Source organism: Schistocerca cancellata, chromosome 2 (genome assembly GCF_023864275.1).
Source record: "Schistocerca cancellata isolate TAMUIC-IGC-003103 chromosome 2, iqSchCanc2.1, whole genome shotgun sequence".
NCBI lineage: Eukaryota > Metazoa > Arthropoda > Insecta > Orthoptera > Acrididae > Schistocerca > Schistocerca cancellata.
In genome coordinates, this window is record NC_064627.1 from 697,337,259 (window position 1) to 697,356,542 (window position 19,284).

General features: G+C 38.8%; 1 protein-coding gene across 1 annotated transcript in view; it reads right to left on the reverse strand.

Moving 5' to 3' along the window:
* Positions 1-5,736: 5,736 nt before the first annotated feature.
* Positions 5,737-19,284, reverse strand: part of LOC126162473 (ATP-binding cassette sub-family C member 12-like) — a 516,794-nt gene continuing 503,246 nt past the window's right edge. Inside the window, exons 29-30 of the mRNA XM_049919007.1 lie at positions 18,299-18,463; positions 5,737-6,109 (exon numbers count right to left, since the gene is read on the reverse strand). Of these exons, the coding sequence (XP_049774964.1) occupies positions 6,026-6,109; positions 18,299-18,463 (249 nt within the window). The 3' untranslated portion in view covers positions 5,737-6,025. The remainder of the gene's footprint in view (positions 6,110-18,298; positions 18,464-19,284) is intronic.

The following is a 19,284-nucleotide window of genomic DNA, read 5'->3' on the forward strand; positions in this document are numbered from 1 at the left end:
TTTACCAGAAAATACTTAATTATAGTATAAATTGGAATGTATACTGGGGTAATGAACCATGAGGTCTACTAGACATGATAATGTGGCATACCCGGAATTTGCTAAGTATATGGGGCAGGCATATCTACTTAGAGATAGGACGACCTGTGGCCTGAAAAAATAGGAGTGTTTTAGAAAGGGGAATACCTACCAAAATGGAAAGAGGAAATGCTCTCATAAGATCAAACCACAGGCAAGGTATAGGTACTGATCCTAGGGGAAAGAGACAGTATCGTGACAAAAGTCACAAAATTTTGGAGGGATTATTCTGGAAAGTTTGAATTCTAGGCACAACAAGGATTATTATGTTTTATTTAAGTTCACAAGTGTCAAAAAGAACACTTTCAGTTTGCCCAGCGTTCCTCCTAACTATGACAAGTAATGAATCTAGTACATACTAAAGAAAAGGTAGTACAAAGGATAGAAATAATAGAATACTCAAGTGTCATTAACACCTGCAGTGTACAGTTGGAAATAAGGAAAGAGTCCTCATAATCCTTAATTATTATAAAATATGCCTAAAAACAGGAAAATATGTTTGGGTCTTGATGTCAACGTGAAATAAGAACAGAATAAAGGAACGCTCAGCTAAAGAATGTTCTAGAGAGAAAGAAGATTGTTGTTAAAGTGAAAGATGTATGTAGGAAAATGTATGAGAAAAGTGTATTGTTATGATATATAAATTCTAGAACCACTCGGCTTTCCACTGTCTCAAACCCACAGTATTTTTGATGTGAGTGGGAGAAAGGAACCCTATCTACTGCACGTCACATGTCTGTGTGTGCAGGTGTGAAATCAGTCACAAGCAAAAGGTTGATGCGGCAGTCGAACGGCACCGACAAGTACTTGTTGGGCGATCCATGGAAGTCGTAGTGAAAGGACATGGAAGTACCAAGTAACTTCTGTGTTATTCTGTGCTGTTTGTAATTGTGACTATTGTTAGTGACAAAAGAACATTTGAGATTCAGAATTGTGAAAACTCTTATCTTGGGCTTGCTGGAGGCAAGACGTAATTTACAATTTGTTTGTAATAGAGTTATGGCTGTTAAACCAACTCTTTGCTAAATGTACTTAAATCTGTTTGTAATGTGAGACAATATGAGTGACTTACAAGAAGTCTAATGTTTATGTGCGAAGTATGAATTTTGTTCTTTATGAAGCTCAAATATACCTATAGTTCTTGAAACGTATTCTTCGAGTATCTAATTATTTCACAGGTGTAGAGAGAGTCTTTAACCCTTTGAGTACTCCAGACATGATATGCCGCAGTGCTCCACCTTGCTGCGGGGCCTGTGGATGTTGTTTGCCACTGAAGTGAGCTTTCCTGTGGGCCCTGCAGATGGAATTTGCTGTGTGGCCTGGTTGGTATTTGAGTCCTAATGACGGCTTATACTGCAGCCGGTTCCACTGCCTGTGGGCCTGTGGACATCAATAGCCACTCAGAGCTGCATGCCGGTCCGTTGCATATTCTTTGGTCCCATGCGCTCCCTGGGATGGATGTAGCCTATTTATTGTTTTGTGCCACTGTCCCTGCTATCTGAAAAACACTCTGCTACGGATTTTGCAGTCGCTGTTCAACATTCGTGCTAGCTGGTTCGTGTGATCTTCTGCATTCTGCTTGTGTGGCGTCATTTAGCTATCTCCTGTTTCATCAGGATTTTTAGAGTGCTGTCACTTTTGAGTTCCACAGACAAATGGCACATCAGTGTCATTGCACTGATGAAGAAATACTGGAGATACTGATAAGGAGTGACAGTGACAGTGAGTGTCACATCTTCAATGTATGTAGTGATGATGAAGATTCATCAGAAGAATCTCACAGTAATACATCTCCACGTACTTCACCTATTAGAGCCTGCTAGGACAGTTCTTCTTCAGATTCTGGAAGTGAAGATGAATCAATCCGTAAAAGGCCAGCCATAGTGAGAATGAGAAACTTGATTGGCGAAAATGTGATTTCAGTCCAGTACTTCATGCATTTGATGACTCATCTTCAGGACATAATTGCCAACTAGCACCTGATTCAAGCATTCTGCCCTTTTTCTGCTATTTCTATCACAAGATCTGTTGAAATTTATAGCACTTGAAACAAACCGATTTTTCACTTTCAACATGGAAATACGTTGGAATCAGTTCGTTCTTGACTATCCACCTGGAAAGATACAGGTTTTGAGGAAATGTATAGCTTCATTGGTATTTGGCTTCTCATGCCTCATGTTAAAAAGTTGAGAATAAAGGATTATTGGTCCAGAGATGTACTTCTGATTACTCCAAGTTTTGGCGAAGTTATGTCCCGTGACCGTTTTATGCTACTTTTGAGAATGTTGCATTTTAGTGACAACTCGGCCAATTGTGGAGATGACAGTTTGTTTAAAATTAGGAAAATAATTGATACAGTTTATGTGGTGTTCCACAGTGCATTTAATCCATACAGAAAACTTGTGTCGATGAAAGCCTATTATTGTTCAAAGGACGCTTATCTTTTTAACAATACATTCCTTTGAAACAAAATAGATTTGGAATCAAAACATTCGTGTTGTGTGATTGTAAAACTGGATACATCTTAGATTTCATTGTATACACAGGCACAACAACAGAAACTGAAATCCATAATTTGGGGAAATATGGTGATATTGTGGCAACACTAATGAAGCCATACCTTGAACGTGGACATACTCTGTATGTTGACAATTGGTATGCAAGTCCAGCCTTGTTCCTCTGGCTTCACAACCAGAGGACAGCAGCATGCAGCACTGTACATTGGAACAGGCTCAACTTTCTGAAGCTACAAAAGAAACTGAAATGAGGAGAAGTTGAGTTAATGTCAACTGATGCAATGCGAGAAGTGTTCATGCTGACTACCTGCAACACTACAGAAATGCGTGACGTGGGAAAGACAAACAGGACGACTGGCAAAAAAGTAATAAAGCTGCAATGTGTTGTTGATTACAATGCAAATATGGGAGCAGTAGACCACTCCGATATGCTATTAAACTCTGTTGCATCTGTGCGTAAATCTGTTAAATGGTACAAAAAGTTTTTTTTTTCATGTTGTGGACCTTTGTGTTTTCAATGCTCACTCTCTTCGCAGATCGGTGACAGGGAGAAAAATATCATTAGCAGATTTTCATTTATTTTTGATACGAGAACTTGTGGGAAAATTTGCTACAGACTGGAGAAGAGATAGGAAAGGAAGATGTTCTGACGAGAACCCTCTTTGCTTTACTGGCAGGCACTTTCCACACATCATTCCAAGTGACGAGTCCAAGAAACGCGGACTATGGCGTAGATGGGCAGTCTGCTCGAAACAGAATGTGCGTCGAGAAACGAAATATGAATGCAAAAAATGCAATGTATCTTTGTGCGTTGACCCATGTTTTGAAACATACCACACAAAGAAGAACTTTTAGCCAAGTTCCTACAGTTGGAAGATGAAATGAAGCCCTTACTTCTGAAAAAATTACTTAAAATTAAAAAAAATAAGAAAAATAATTACAAAAAATAAAATATTTTTAACTTTACCGTTGTCAGTCCAAAGCCCGGATGAGAAAGAAGGATGGGAAATACAACTGTGTGCGTGCGTGTGTGTGTGTGTGTGTGTGTGTGTGTGTGTGTGTGTGTGTGTGTGTGTGTGTGTGGTGTGTGTGCGGGGGGGGGGGGGGGAGGGGAGAGGGGGGGGGAAGGGGGGGGGGAGTCAGCAAATTATCTGAGCTTGAAGAGCCTCTCCAGATGAAATACTTTGCTGACAAACAACTTACATACGAACATGTGAAACATCCAGTCTGTGCTGACAAACACAGATTGGATGCTTCAAATGTTCATACAGAAGGTGCAAAAATAAAAACTTAGCTGAAGTTTGTGGATTCTTCCATAACTTCTTGGTAGAAGTTAAACCTTAAACTTAGTGCAAATATTATTAATTAAACAAAAAATTCTAGCATTATTATTATATTATTACTACAAAATTGTAGCCTGGGTTGTGGTAAAAGATATTTATTTAAGCAGCAACTAGTTTCGAGTGAATACCATTTTCAAACCACCATGTAAAACAAAGACAGTGAGAACCACATTATAACTGTTAATAAAACCATAGAAGATGGATAGCTATTGATATTCTATGGTTTTATTAACAGCTATAATGTGTTTGTCACATTCCTTTTTGACATGGTTGTTTGAAAATGGGCTTCGCCTGAAACTAGTCACCGCTTAAATAAATATCTTTTATCGCAACCCAGGCTACAATTTTCTAGTAATATTCAGTAATGGATTATTGTCCTATTTTTCCAAGACACTGGATTTGTGAAAAAATTCCAGGCCTACACTTGGAAAGGGCGTCTTGGCACACGTTGGCCAGTTGCACACACTCGCCTGTTTCTGAAGCACAAAAGGTCATTAGGAATTACATGTGACATTTAATTAGGTAGTTTAGAAACTTGGGTATTTCCTTATCTAATTCTTAAACAAAAGTTATAAATCATTGTTTATTTCTACTGTACAATAACAATTGTGTCCCCTATAAAAAGAACTCAGAATTGAATTTTTGATTTTGAAGTTTCCTTGGGGATAATTTATTAAATATAGTGATTAGCTTCAAAAGTGTGTCTCAGCATCCAGACACTTCCCTTGAAGGTTGTTTGTGGGCAAATTATTGCGCTAGTACAGAAGAATGTCAATGTTTGGTCATTAAAGATTCTACAGTGTTTACATCGTGAGTCACATACAAAAATCTGATAATTAAGTATCAGCATGCCAAATAAAACATAGATGTATACTGAGACCTTATGACAATTCTCAAGAACTAATTGCAAATGAAAGAAAGCCTTTGATAAGGAGTTACATGTCAGCAGCATAAGCAGTTTCAGTGTACATTATGTCTGTCTAGCAATTCATCTCCAGATTCAAAGCTATCAAATAAGTATCCAGATATCCTGCATTTATTTGTAATGTCAGTGATCACACTAATTGCAAGACTGTGGTGACTGCCGTGGTTCCAGAAATACTCAGGCCAGGGCGAGGACGGCCGAGTGGAGAGCTCAGGCACACACAGTAGTCCGTGAAAGTGTCTGCCAGCACAGGTACACAGATAAGGGGACCCCAAGGGCAGGCTTGACACGGCCAACCACAGGCACCGGTGCAGCACTCAAAGGGTTAAGGTTCCTGTAACTAGCATCATTCTTCGAAGAAGTTTATAGAGATCCCAGAAGCTGGCTATCCAGAGAAGATCAGCTGTGTACACCAAGTAAGTCAACTCGTATAAGAGAAGTGGGAAGTTTGGACATACACTTCACACACTCTTAGTCATCAAATCTTAGAATATGTGCAGTTCTAGCCGAGGACAGTACTCTGAATGAGAGTAAATCAAATTCCATGTAAACTCATACTTTGTTTCTAATCAAAATTTTCGTTGTACTTTCTGATCACATCTCATATATCTCATATTTTCCTGTCCGTCAATACTCAAAAAACAATATAAACTTTACCAATGCAATTAAGAACAGTGTCAGTGGTTCAAGCAGGCAGCTGGATAGTGTTAGTAACTGACACACTACTGAGAAAACTCGTTGTGGCCGGGAGCATGAACAAGAAAAGAACTGGGTTACTTTCATGACCATGGAGACTTGCTCCTCAATTTGGTTCCTACCAAAATAGACATATAAAATAAAAAATGATTGACAGAAGTTGTTGTATTATATTTATTTTTTGGTAAATACATACATGAGTGCCAGCAGTAGCAGAGGCAGACCATTTATAATGTATACAAGAAAATTATTTGCATTACCTGTTACACAGATATTGTCTTAAGTTACTTATTTGTAATGCAGTATGTCTGGAATCTCCATATATTAATCTACACATTTGACATGAAGACTGTTGCACTAGTTTTTGAGGAATGTTTTACTGCTCACATAGTTTTAGAAAACATGTTACACTATACATTAATTATATTAATTCTTTGATATGTATTTAGAATTTTTTCTGTTTTTGATTAAAGTTCAGTTTCTGTTATCATGGCAGAGAGAGCTGATCTGGGATTTCTAAGTAGTCGAGCAGGAGTATCATATTCAACAACCTGTAGAAGAGAAAGTATCATTTTTCACATTGTTCCTTCATAACAAATACTACAATCCTGTTTAAAGCAAATCTTTAAGCCCTTATTACAGTTTCTCTTCACGGTTTATTAATGATATCCAAAGAATACATATAAAACTGTTTTGTGTTATGTGGTCTTTATTTATTTATTTAAATCAATAAAAAACACTTAGCAGAAAATGATCTCATTCTGTGGAGAATCAAAACTGAGATTTTCATTAGAACACTCAATATGAAAAAGGAGACTCTGAAGTTGTAACTGTAAATACTATGGATTTCTTCTGTGGTATGAGGGAGGGGTTTGTATACAAAACAAACAGAGTATTGTACAAAACTAAATGTAGAACACCTTCATTTTTACTTCAAAAGTGACAACATGCTTGAGAGAGAAACTGAATGCAGACTTAGTAGATAATAATTCAAACTCTAAGCAGTTTAATGTATTGTAGAGAATAAATCATATGATAGCTCAGTACAGGCTAAAAATATTTATTACCAAAGAAAAATATTCTCAGTACAAGTCTATGATTGTGTATAACAATTTCTTCAGTGCTTTGAGAAAGCAGTTTTTTATTTTTATGATGTAGTAGTAGTAGTAGTAGTAGTAGTAGTAGTAATAATAATAATAATAATAATAATAATAATAATAACTATAACAATAATGACACAGTTACAGTCAATTGAAGATATAAACTGTTATAGTCGGATACAGCATTAATGGCCTCTGGAAAACACAGCTTGCAAGAAATGCTGTCCACTCAGCTGGAAGTGCATAGACAGCAACTATGTTACATTTCTGCACCTTGGCAGTGTCACAGAATGGCTGGCCTGAATCTGCCTCATGTTTGAAGAATGAGTACACTTTAAAAATAAGGTCCCTTGCCTGTTTATGAAACACTTGGTGCTTTCCAGGTGTTTCTGGTATTATGAGAAAACTCACAGAATACCACAGACATCAGTTAATCATAGTTCCACACACGTAAAACCTGATAGAATGCTCAAATATGACAGAAGTTTACACAGCACAGAATGCAGAAGCAGATTGAGCACTGGCTGGCTAGCTGTGCTGCTGTCTACTGAGCATCTTTGGCTCAGAGGCCATAAATGCTGTTGCAGTCTATTACCCATGTGGAAAGTGCTTCAGAGGCTTTGGTATTCTGTGTTTCTCATTCTAGCATGTTTTTAAACATTAATGTCATTAACAAAATATTTTTCAGCATTAGAAACAAATCCATTTAGCTGATTTCAAAACAAAAAAATTAGAATCATTTAAATTTTACACATCATAGATTGAAAACTCTTAAACAACAATATAATGAAAAGGAAAGTTGCTACTCACCACATAGGTGAGATGCTGTGTTGCAAATAGGCACAATAAAAAGACTGTCACAAATGTAGCTTTTGGCCAGTAAGGCCTTCATCAAAATTGGATGACAGACACAGACATACACACTCGTGCTAATGCAACACTCACACACATGACTGCAGTCACAGGCCTTACTGGCTGAAAGCTATGTTTGAGACAGTCTTTTTTATTGTGCCAATCTGCAACTCAGCATCTCCACTATATGGTCAGTAGCAACTTTCCTTTTCATAATATTGTTACATTCCATCCTGGATTTTCAATTGTATGAAAATTCTTAGATGTTATTCAAAACATTAGAAGCAGATATTTCAAAAGACAAGGTCAATTTCACAGTGCAATGGCTTACCTACCAAATGACATGGCCTGTAAGAAAACATTCATCAATTGACAAGTGGGTTGATGCCAATGATGTGTTATGAGCCCATACATGAGTGAATCTCTAGTGAAGCATATAAATACTGATACAACTGGCTACTATCTGTGGAATATCTAAGGATTTTTTTAGAACATGTGAATGTTTGGAACATTAATAAAAGAAAAGGCAGTTAGGTTCGTATCTTCATTTTTCCATTCATAAGAACAATGGTGGGTGTGGGAAAACATTTGCAAAGACTTTACTATTTTTACTTTAGTTACATTTATGATCAGTTAATAATGGTAATGTTTACCAGACAGTTATCTCTGTGTTTTAAAAACACTGACAACCTACCTCATAATTTCAGGAAGCCAATTGTCTATGAAATACTAGAATAAAGAAGGACTATGAAAGTCTTAAAGCAAGCCAATGATAAAATTAAGCATTGGTTTGTAGACACTGTGATACACTATGTTTATTTGTATTTGAGATGAAATACTATTTCTTCCTGAGACATCTGATCTGGCTGAGTTATGTGGTTATATGTAATATCTACAGTTTAATGTAAAATCCAAATGATGGTGAAACCTGGCACTTTTCACAAAAACAAAGCATTGTTAAAGGAGAATTACATTAAATATCAGAAAAATATAGGAGCACTAAAGGATCTGACTTTTGAGTTTGGAGAGTTTTAGTTTGATAATTTGGCATAGATCCACCAAATTGCAATGATGATGGCACCATCATAAAAAACTGTACTCGTAGTGTCGTAGATAGAAATTTCTTATGAGATTTATATGTGTTTGTACTCTGTAAATTATTATGAAGTAGCATGGCAGTGTGTGCTTTTTATTGTACTGTTCATTAGTGTTTCTTTCCGGCCATTTCACAGTTGTATGTTTCATGTGTATTGTTATTAGCACAATGTTGTTTATATTGTCTCCATGGGAGTACTGCTTAAGGAGTTGAAGAATGGTTGTATCTTCTGCCCTAAAAACTGGCCATGGAGAAATAAATGACCTAGCATCTGGTTTGAGATCATGTGCTTATCATTAGCCTATCATTAGCTTATAGCTAATGAAACAGAAGTAGCAGACTTCCGTATAAATGATGATATACAGAAAAGCTGTGACTCAAGCTTATCAGTGCCAGGCCTCTTAATGACTTTCACTTTGCACAGCAACACACTACTAGGAATAAGTGTCAAAAATGTGTCATTCCTGGTTGCACCTTTAACACTTGTGCAATGCTTCCACTTCTTCACTTGAAAAATATTTTCATCATTTGCAAATTAAGAGCAATGTCTTCAGACTTTAGCATCAGCAACAAAGCATACGAGTGTGGGATTTGTGTCTGTGTTGAGACGCCATGATCGGCCTCATTTGAACTCTTCTGTAGGGAGGGTGAACTTGGAGTTGGAGTGGCTGCTTAGGATGGATATAGGGTCCCATATTGGTTTGATTCCTGTGGATGCTATCGATAGGTGGGACTACACTAGGCATGGCCTTCACCTCAATAGGAAACGGAAGGGAAAACTGTCTGGGTTGATTGCAGAAAACTTAAGGGGGGACACTGTCACAAGTGGTAAAATACCAGTGCCTTTTTTAGGATAGGGAAGGGGGAGAGAAAACGAGTTTTAAGAGAGATTGTCAGACACACTCAGTTTGAGAAAACAGATGAACAGGAGTCAGATTTTAGCATACAGCCTCCATTTAAACAATGTTTAACAGAAAGTAATCAGAAACTGCCAGTTCATCTTCGCCAAAGCAGTTATAATTCCATTAGTAGGCAGTATCAGTTATCTAATATTCTGGGACTCAGAAATAAAGTTGATGAACTACTCATCTGTATCGATGAAATGAATTCATCTAACCAAATTGACATAATCTGCCTCTCTGAACATCAAGTGACCACTGGTATAGATATGTTAGACATTTCAGGATTTAAGCTAGCTTCCTACTTCTGCAGAGTAGATATGGATGGAGGAGGAGTTGCCACATTTATTAAAAACTGCCATAAATTCAAGAACATTGACATTAATAAATTCTGTTTAGAGCAGCATCTAGAAGCATGTGCAACAGAAGTAGAGTTCCATAACAGATCCTATATAATAGTAACTATTTATCGAGCACCTGCAGGAAATTATAATCTATTCATAAATCATCTAGAAGCTCTTTTGGGTTATTTAACAGGAAGAAACAAAGAAATCTTGATTGCTGGTGACTTTAATACAGATTTTTTAATGAAATCTTCCAATAAACATTTACTGCAGTTAGTAATGTTGTCTTTCAATCTAACTCACACTGGAAACTTTCCAAGTAGGATCACTAAATCCTCAAGGACAGCCATTGATAACATCTTTATAGACAAATCAAAGGAGCAAAATCATATCATAAAACCTGTAATAAATGGACTATCAGATCATGACATGCAGCTCCTTGTTTTAGATGTAAATTCTAAGCAGATTATCAAGACTGCTAAATCTGAGTACAGGAGAGTAGACAATCAACCAAAAATTGAGTGTTTTAGAAAACTGCTCAAAGATATGAACTGGAAAGATGTTTATAGTGCTCATGACATGAATGAAAAATATAACACATTCATGAACAATGTCAGTACCATGTTTGAAAACTGTTTTCCTCTAAAAGTTACTCAAATTAATCAGAAGTCTATAATAAAACCATGGATTACACAAGGAATAAAGATTTCCTGTAAAACAAAAAGGAAAATGTATCTTTCAACCAAGAATAGCTCCAATGCGGATGATTTAGCTAAATACAAGGAATACTGTAAAACATTAAAAAAAGTAATTCAGACATCTAAACAAATGCACTACAAGAAGAAGATACCAATGTCAGGGAACAAAATAAAAACAATATGGGATATAGTGAAAGAGGAGACTGGTAGAACCAGAAAGGAACAGGAGCAAATAATACTAAGGGTAGATGACACATTAGTAACCGATGGGCATAGTATGGCAAATTTATTTAACAAGTACTTTATATCCATTACTGATAGAATGGGATTGTCAGGATCAGTAAATAATGCCCTTGAATATCTGAAACTAGCCTTTACAAGTAGCTTCAGGTACATGAATATGTCACTCACTTCACAAAAAGAAATAACTTTCATAATAAAATCTTTAAAAACAAATTATTCTAGTGGTTACGATGAAATATCAACAAAGTTAATTAAGGCATGTTCTTGTGAGTCTAGTACAATTCTAAGTTACTTGTGTAACCAGTCAATTTAACTGGGACATTTCTTGACTGGCTAAAATATGCAGATGTTAAGCCTCTATTCAAGAAAGGGGATAAAGAGATACCATCAAACTACAGACCGATTTCACTTTTGCCAGCATTCTCAAAAATTTTAGAAAAAGTAATGTACAGGCAGCTTCTCAACCATCTGACCACAAATAACATATTATCAAGAACACAGTTTGGATTTCTGAAGGGTTCTGGTATCGAGAAGGCTATTTACACCTACAGTGAAAATGTACTTAATTCATTAAATAACAAGTTGCAAGCAGCAGGTATTTTCTGTGATGTGTCAAAGGCATTGGATTGTGTGAACCACAACATCCTTTTAAATAAATTAGAATTCTATGGTGTCACGGGCAGTGGTGCAAAATGGTTCAAGTCATACCTCACTAACAGGAAACAAAGGGTGTCAGTGCAAGGTACTGGTGAATTAAGTCATCAGTCATCATCAGAATGGGAAGAAATTACATGTGGTGTCCCACAAGGATCCATCTTAGGGCCATTGCTTTTTCTTGTGTACATTAATGATCTCTCATCAGTTACACTGCCAGAAGCAGGGTTCGTTTTGTTTGCAGATGACACAAGTATTGCAATAAATAGTATGTCAAGTGTAGTTCTAGAAAGATCTACTAATGATATTTTCATGGATATTAATAAATGGTTTAAATCCAACTCACTGACATTAAACTTCGAAAAGACTCACTATATGCAATTCAGACCCTGTAAGAGGTTTCCACCCAGCATATGCATAAAGTATGAAGAAGAGCAGATAGAAGAGGTTGACAGTCTTAAATTCCTGGGATTACAACTTGATAATAAATTCAGTTGGGAGGAGCACACCACAGAACTGCAGAAACGCCTTAACAAATCTGTATTTGCAATTAGAGTGTTAGCAGACATAGGCGAAATAAAAATGAAAAAGCTTGCATATTTTGCCTACTTTCATTCCATAATGTCATATGGTATAATATTTTGGGGTAACTCTTCAAGTCAAACAAAAGTTTTCAGAGTATAAAAGCGTGTAATACGTATTATTTGTGGAGTAAATTCACGGACATCCTGTAGAAACCTCTTCAAAGAACTGGGTATACTAACTACTGCCTCTCAGTATATTTACTCCTTAATGAAATTTGTCCTAAATAATATATCTCTGTTTGCAACAAACATCTGTTATATCATCAGATGTTGTGATCTGTCCCCAATATGGCTACTGTGCATTAGGACATAAATATGGTAGCGACTGCTATGCACGTCACCTGCTGTGTGATCATGCACATTAGCTCCATTCGTGTCATCCAGAGGTGCACTTATGGCATGAGTCGAGTGACTGCATGGTGATAAATGAAAGATGGCAACTGCCAGGTTTGTGTCCACAACTGGGAGCGCTGTGTTAATGTTTATTACTTACTCCATGGAATTGTAACTCTTTTATTTTATTTTTATTCTGTGCTCTGCTTGCTGTATATTGAGAAGTCACCTATAGCAATTGATTTTTTCCATTGTGTTTTCGAATTAATGAAGCTGTTCAAGCCTATTCTCAGCATGTGGTTGAGCACTTATTAAGTGTGGGTAGCACTACATGATCTACACACATCAAAAAAAGTTTTGCATCATCTCGGTTCTGAGAGTTCTGGAACCGGTACAGAAAACTGGCATAGAAATCAACATAAACATCATTTCCGCCCTTTTGATTGCTCATGAAAACCACACATGGCATGTTGTATCACCATACAGTGAGAAATTCAGAGGAGATGGTCCAGACTGCTGTACATACTATTACTTCTAATACCCAGTAGCACATCCTCTTGCATTGATGCATGACTGTATTCATCGTGGCATACTATCCACAAGTTCATTAAACCACTGTTGTCCAGATAGTTCTACTCCACTCCTCTATGGCCATTTGGCATAAATCCCTCAGAGTGGCTGGTGGGTCACGTCATCCATAAACAGCCATTTTGTATCTATCCCAGGCATGTTTGATAGGGTTCACATCTGGAGAAAAGCCACTCTAGTCGAATGATGTTGTTATCCTACAGGAAGTCATTCACAAGATGCCATGATGGGGGGTGTGAATTGTTGTCCATGAGGGCGAATGCCTCGCCAATATGTTGCTGATACAGTTGCACTGTCAGTCGGAGGATGGCATTCATGTATCGTACAGCCGTTGCAGCACCTTCCATGTCCACCAGCGGCATGTGTCAGCCCCACATAATGCCACACCAAAATAGCAGGGAACCTCCACCTTGCTGCACTCACTGGACAGTGTCTCTAAGGCATTCAGGCTGACCAGGTTGCCTCCAAACACATCTCCGATGATTGTCTGGTTGAAGGCATATGCAACACTCATTGGTGAAGAGAATGTGATACCAATACTGAGCAGTCCATTCGGCATGTTGTTGGGTCCATCTGTTCCATGCTTCATGGTGATGTGGTTGCAAAGATGGACCTCCCCCTGGACGTTGGGAGTGAAGTTGCGCATCATGCAGCCTATTACGCACCATTTGAGTCATAACATGACATCCTGTGGCTGCATGAAAAACATTATTCAACATAGTGGTGTTGTTGTCAGGGTTCCTCTGAGCTATAATCTGTACGTAGTGGTCATCCACTGCAGTAGTAGTCCTTGGGTGGCCTCAGTGAGGCATGTCATCGACAGTCCCTGTCTCTCTGTTATCTCCTCCATGTCTGAACAACATCTCTTTGGTTCACTCCGAGATGCCTGGACACTTCCTTCCCTTGTTGAGAGCCCTTCCTGGCACAAAGTAACAATGTGGACGTGATTGAACTGTGGTAGTGACCCTCTAGGAATGGTTGAATTACAGACAACACAAGCCGTAGACCTCCTTCCTAATGGAATAACTGGAATTGATCAGCTGTCGGACCCCCTGGTTGTTTACATATTTGGGCAGGTTTAGTGACATCTCTGAACAGTCAGAGGAGCTGTGTCTGTGATACAATATCCACAGTCAACATCTGATGTTTTTGATGTATGTAGTATTACCATAGGTAGTGACCCTGACATAATTAGTGCTGAGAAGACTGGTCCGCAAAATATTGATTACAGGATGGAATTGTCTGCAGTATCATGACTGGCCATTCACCTTCCACAATTCTGCCCAGATAATCCAGTTCTCTGGTTTACCCAGGTTGAGGGCAGCTTTTGCTTTGCCAGAATTACAGTGGATTTGGCTAAATTTGCACTGATAGTGAGTCGCTCAATCAACATTATGCTTCTGAAGTTCAGGATATAATCATGGCACAATTGGCAGAGAACACCTACAAAAGATTAATGGTGGAGGTTATTTGTATAGTTGTGGCATCCCAGAAAGACTGTATCAGACAAGTGCTGACTCCGGAAGACAGAGGTGACAGAAAACTATCCCAGTACCTGCATCACCTCTGCAGCAAGGTGGACACCAGAATGGTGAATGACATTCTCTTGCTCTCTCTGTGGAGCAGCCATCTACCATTGGAGGTAAAGGTGAATGTCACATTGCAGACAGAGATGTCCTTGGACACTGTTGTATATCTGCCTGACTGAATTCAACAAGGCATTGCTCCGAGCCAACAGATTAGTTCTGTGACTATGTCTGGTAGTGGTGTGTCCATGACCTTTTCCATCTCACATGCAGATTACGATGCTCTGCCCACCAAAGTTGATGCACTGAGTGTATGGATTGGCACATTGAGGTTACATGGAGGTCCTAGTTGCTGCAGAGGATATAGCCACAAGCAGTCTAGGAGCCATGCCTCTACTTGGATCACACCAGTCCGTCAACCTGCTGGTATCACAGAACGTGCAAAGAGCAGGCTAAAGTGCACTAGCCCCTGCACCTATCCAAATGCAAATGGCAATCAGTCATAGTCACTACCAACTCTCCAACTTCATCCTGGCACCTATTCATTACGAATAAGGTATCAGGACAGAAGTATTTAATAGACATAGGGTCTGACTTTAGTATCCTGTCCAGAGCATTAATACACTGTTGCAGACTGCCCACTGTGTTTAGCTTGTCCACCACAAATAATTCACCAACTGCAATATACGGCATGAAGAACTGAATTTGGGACTCTGCCATCAATTCACATGGGATTTTACTGTAGTGGATGTGGCCAAAGCAATTGTAGGTCCTCATTTCCTAGCTCACTACCAGCTCCTGCTGGACGCAGCTGATGCCTGCCTAGTGGATGATATTACCAGACTATCACTACCAGGTACCATCATGATGCCAGAACATATGATGTCAAGGTCATGTAGGTTGCGGATGAAGAGTAGCAGCCGTGCTCTGTGAATTACCATTCTTAACAAGACCTCCAGGCAGGCTACAATAGCTTTTGCATGAAACGATCACCACATAATAACTTGCTGACTGAGAAGATTGGCTCCAGGATGCCTCACCATTGCTAAAGTGGAATTCGACACAATGTTGCAAGAAGGCATCATACAATGTTCCAGAAGTTTATGGGTATCCGAGTTGCATTTAGGAGGGCAGAGTCTGGCATCTGTGTGGTGATTACAGAGTACTCAATTCACAAACTGTGCCTGAAAGGTACCCAGTGCCACTATTAAGAATTACAATCATGCGCTGTGCCCAGATTTCAATGGCAGCAGAGGACATTCCGAAAACTGCCATTATCATGCTGTTTGGGTTGTATGAGACCAAGTTTTCGACATTAAGCACAAACCTGGTAGCAGTCCATTGACTCTGTCTTGTGCAGGTTGACCTCTTGTTTTGCCTGTTTGGATGACGTATTAGTGTATTCATCAACAAGGACCAACATCGCCAGCACCTGAGAGACATTTTACTGTTTTGAAAAGTATGGCATGGTGTTAAGCATCGTGAAAGATGTGTTTTGGCAACCTGAAGTTGAATTCCTGGGTCATCAAACATCTTCAGCAGGCTCATTATCACTCACTGAGAAGGTTGAAGGCATATTGCAGCCACAGTAGAAGAGCTATGTAGATACTTGGGAGTGCCCCGTTTTTACCATTAGTTTTACCACACACTGCGAAACAACAGCCGGCATTGAATGCAGCACTGGCTGGTCCCAAAATTAAGAACAGTTCTCCTGTGCATTGTACCAAGGAGATGAATGCAATCTCTGAAACAACCAAAAGGAGCCTAGCAACAGGAAGCACTGCTGTGCATCCCAAGCTTGAAGCTCTACTGGCATTACTGGTGGATGTCAGTCAGTCATTCAGCCATTGGTGTAGCCCTCCAACAAAGACTGTATAATGCATGATGGCAGCCACTGGTTTATTTTTGGAATATGCTCTCACCTTCCCAGCAAAGATGGAGTATATATGTTCAGGAAATTTTAGCTATATATCAAGCAACTGAGTACTTTCAACAGAGGGTTGCAGTGGGAGAGTTTGTGATACACACCAACCCCAAGCCTTTAACATACTCTTTCAGGAAAAACAGCAACACTTGCTTGCTATGGCAGTACAGCCAATTGGAATTCAGTTTAAACATAGATTTTTGCTACATGTTGGGCATCACCAATGTTGTTGCTGACTGTCTCCTTCGAGTGGCCCGTGTCTCACAGCCTGTGGACATGATGTCACTTACCAAGGCACAGTAAGAAGATTCTGAGCTGTGCACCATATTACTTGATGACACTGTGGCACTCAAGTTACAGCTGGTAGAAATGTACAAAATTTTCTTGTGAGCTGTCACATGGCAGATCATGCCCTTTTGTCCCCATCACATTTCACAGACCAGTGTTCAAGGCCTTTGTTATCCTGGTGTATGGTCAACATTCAAGTTAGTACCTCAGCAGTTCATGTGGCTTTCACATTGACCTGGCTGGTGTGGTTCTGCTGTCCACTCCATATCACTACCAGCAGAGGCCGACAGTTCTAGTCAGACTTGTTTGCACAGTTGGCAAAGCTCTGTGGCTACGTCAATCACAAGAGAACCAGTTATCATTTGGCCAGCAATGACATGGGCCTATAAGCAACATAAAATCCTGATATAGAGTCCTTGGCAGCGGATTGGTTTATGGCAAGACTCTGCATTTGAGACAGGGGAGTTAGTCGATGCCAGCTTACTGTCAGAAATGGACGACCAGCCGGAGTTACTTCACAAGTTACAGGAGCATGTAAACCACATCAGACCTACAAAGACCTGCAGGCATGTTATGTACAGACTGTATCAAACCACCACTGCAACTACCTTATACTGGACCCCACTGTGTCCTGCTTAGAGACACACACATGATGGTCATCACAGTGAACAGAAAACATACCACCTTGTCTCTTAGCAGAATGAAGCTCTCTTACATTTTCAAGGAAGCATCACCCACTTGTTGTCAAGAGCTACACGCCAGGCAGATGCAGCACTCCAACTTCCTACCCTGCCATTACAACAAGTAGATGCAGTGCCTATCTGCACCACACACTCTGGACAACATATCCACTTCTTAGCCCAGTTTACAGAAGATGTTCCATGCTGTGCTTTCACCAACTGTAACAAATGCTACACACATTGTCTGTTGTGATCTAATCTGTTGTAATTTCATGCATTAGCTCCATTTGCACCATCCAGATATGGAGCTGTGGCACGAGGTGAGTGACCATGAGGTGATAAATGAATGGTGTCACCGGCAAGTTTGTGTCCACCGTTTGGGCTCCTTGGCATTGCAATTTTTTTAACTTTATGTTTATTCTGCACTCTGCTTGCTTTATTGTTCTGTTTTTGAGTTAATAAAACTGTTCAAGCCTATTCTCAGCCTATGATTGAGCACTTATTAAGTACAGGTAGCACTACATGAGCTAATATTCCTGTCATTATGAAAGTTATATACAAAGACATCATCTATCATTTCTAATGTTATTACCTCCTGCTTCCTACAAAAGTATAAAATGAACCAGAGTAGTACCAAGATTTAAGAGAGTTCAGTGATGTCTTTCTCTCATTTCTTCCATTTCCTTTCATTTACAAAATGGAATCAAAAGGAATGCAGAGGGTGAGAAAAGAGAAAGGTCAAGTCCCTGCTAGGAACTTACAATTTCGTGTCTACATATTCCTGTCAGAAAACTCCCAGGTGTCAGACTTTCAAATTCAAGGAATACAAATTTTTATCTCATTGATATATGTTAGCTATAAACAATGTTAAATGCAGAAGTAAAGGAATTTACAATATTTATTGTAATATAAACTACTATAATTGACGTACCTGTCCATCTCTAATGAGCAACAATTTGTCACAGTACTCAACAAATTTAAAGTGCTGTGCTATCGTTATCACCGTCGTTTTTTGAAATGCAGTTTCTATGACCTCTTGAAGCTTGCGATGAATGTTTTTGTTTATGGGAACCAAAGGTTCTTCTACTATTAAGATCTGTGAACAATACACATTGATATAACAAATTAAAAAAAAAGAATCAGCAATAATCAGTAGTTCTGCACACAGGGTGACTGGGTCGCACAGGTAAAAGTCGGACATCACACAAAGAATGACATTATTGATCCTTGTCTGATGTCTGACTTTTACCTGTGTGATCCAGTCAGCCTGTGTGCAGAACTACTAATTACAGTATTATAATAACAGTCACCTGCCTCCTGTGTGACATATTATGCTGCACCAAGATTTAAAACATAAACTTGCACATATATCATTGAGTAATAAAGGGGCGTGTTTATTTGACTGTATCACTAAACTATGGCAACATTTATTTATTTTTTATAACATCTTCATGCATTTCATGAGTATACAAAATGTTTCAGAAGGTAAGAACACATTGAAGCGATCACTGAGCCCAAGCAGACAGAAAATATTTGATACACTGGTGTAGAACAGTGAAAGGGGAGAAGTGAAGATCATTGACATGACTTTAGTTCCCCCTGCCGGAGGTTTGAGTCCTCCCTCGGGCATCGGTTATGTGTGTTGTTCTTAGCATAAGTTAGTTTAAGTAGTGTGTAAGTTCAGAGACTGATGACCTCAGCAGTTTGGTCCCTTAGGAATTCACACACATTTGAACATTTTTTTGACTTTAGTTCAAAATGATCAGCCATGGAAAAAAGGTAGAGATCAGACAGAAAATTTGGAAATAGAAGAGTAAAGAGAGGCAAGGTAAAGAGAAATATGAAATACTTAGACTTAACTTATAATGATGTATTAACATAACCAACAAGACCAACCACAAAATGATTGCCAGACAC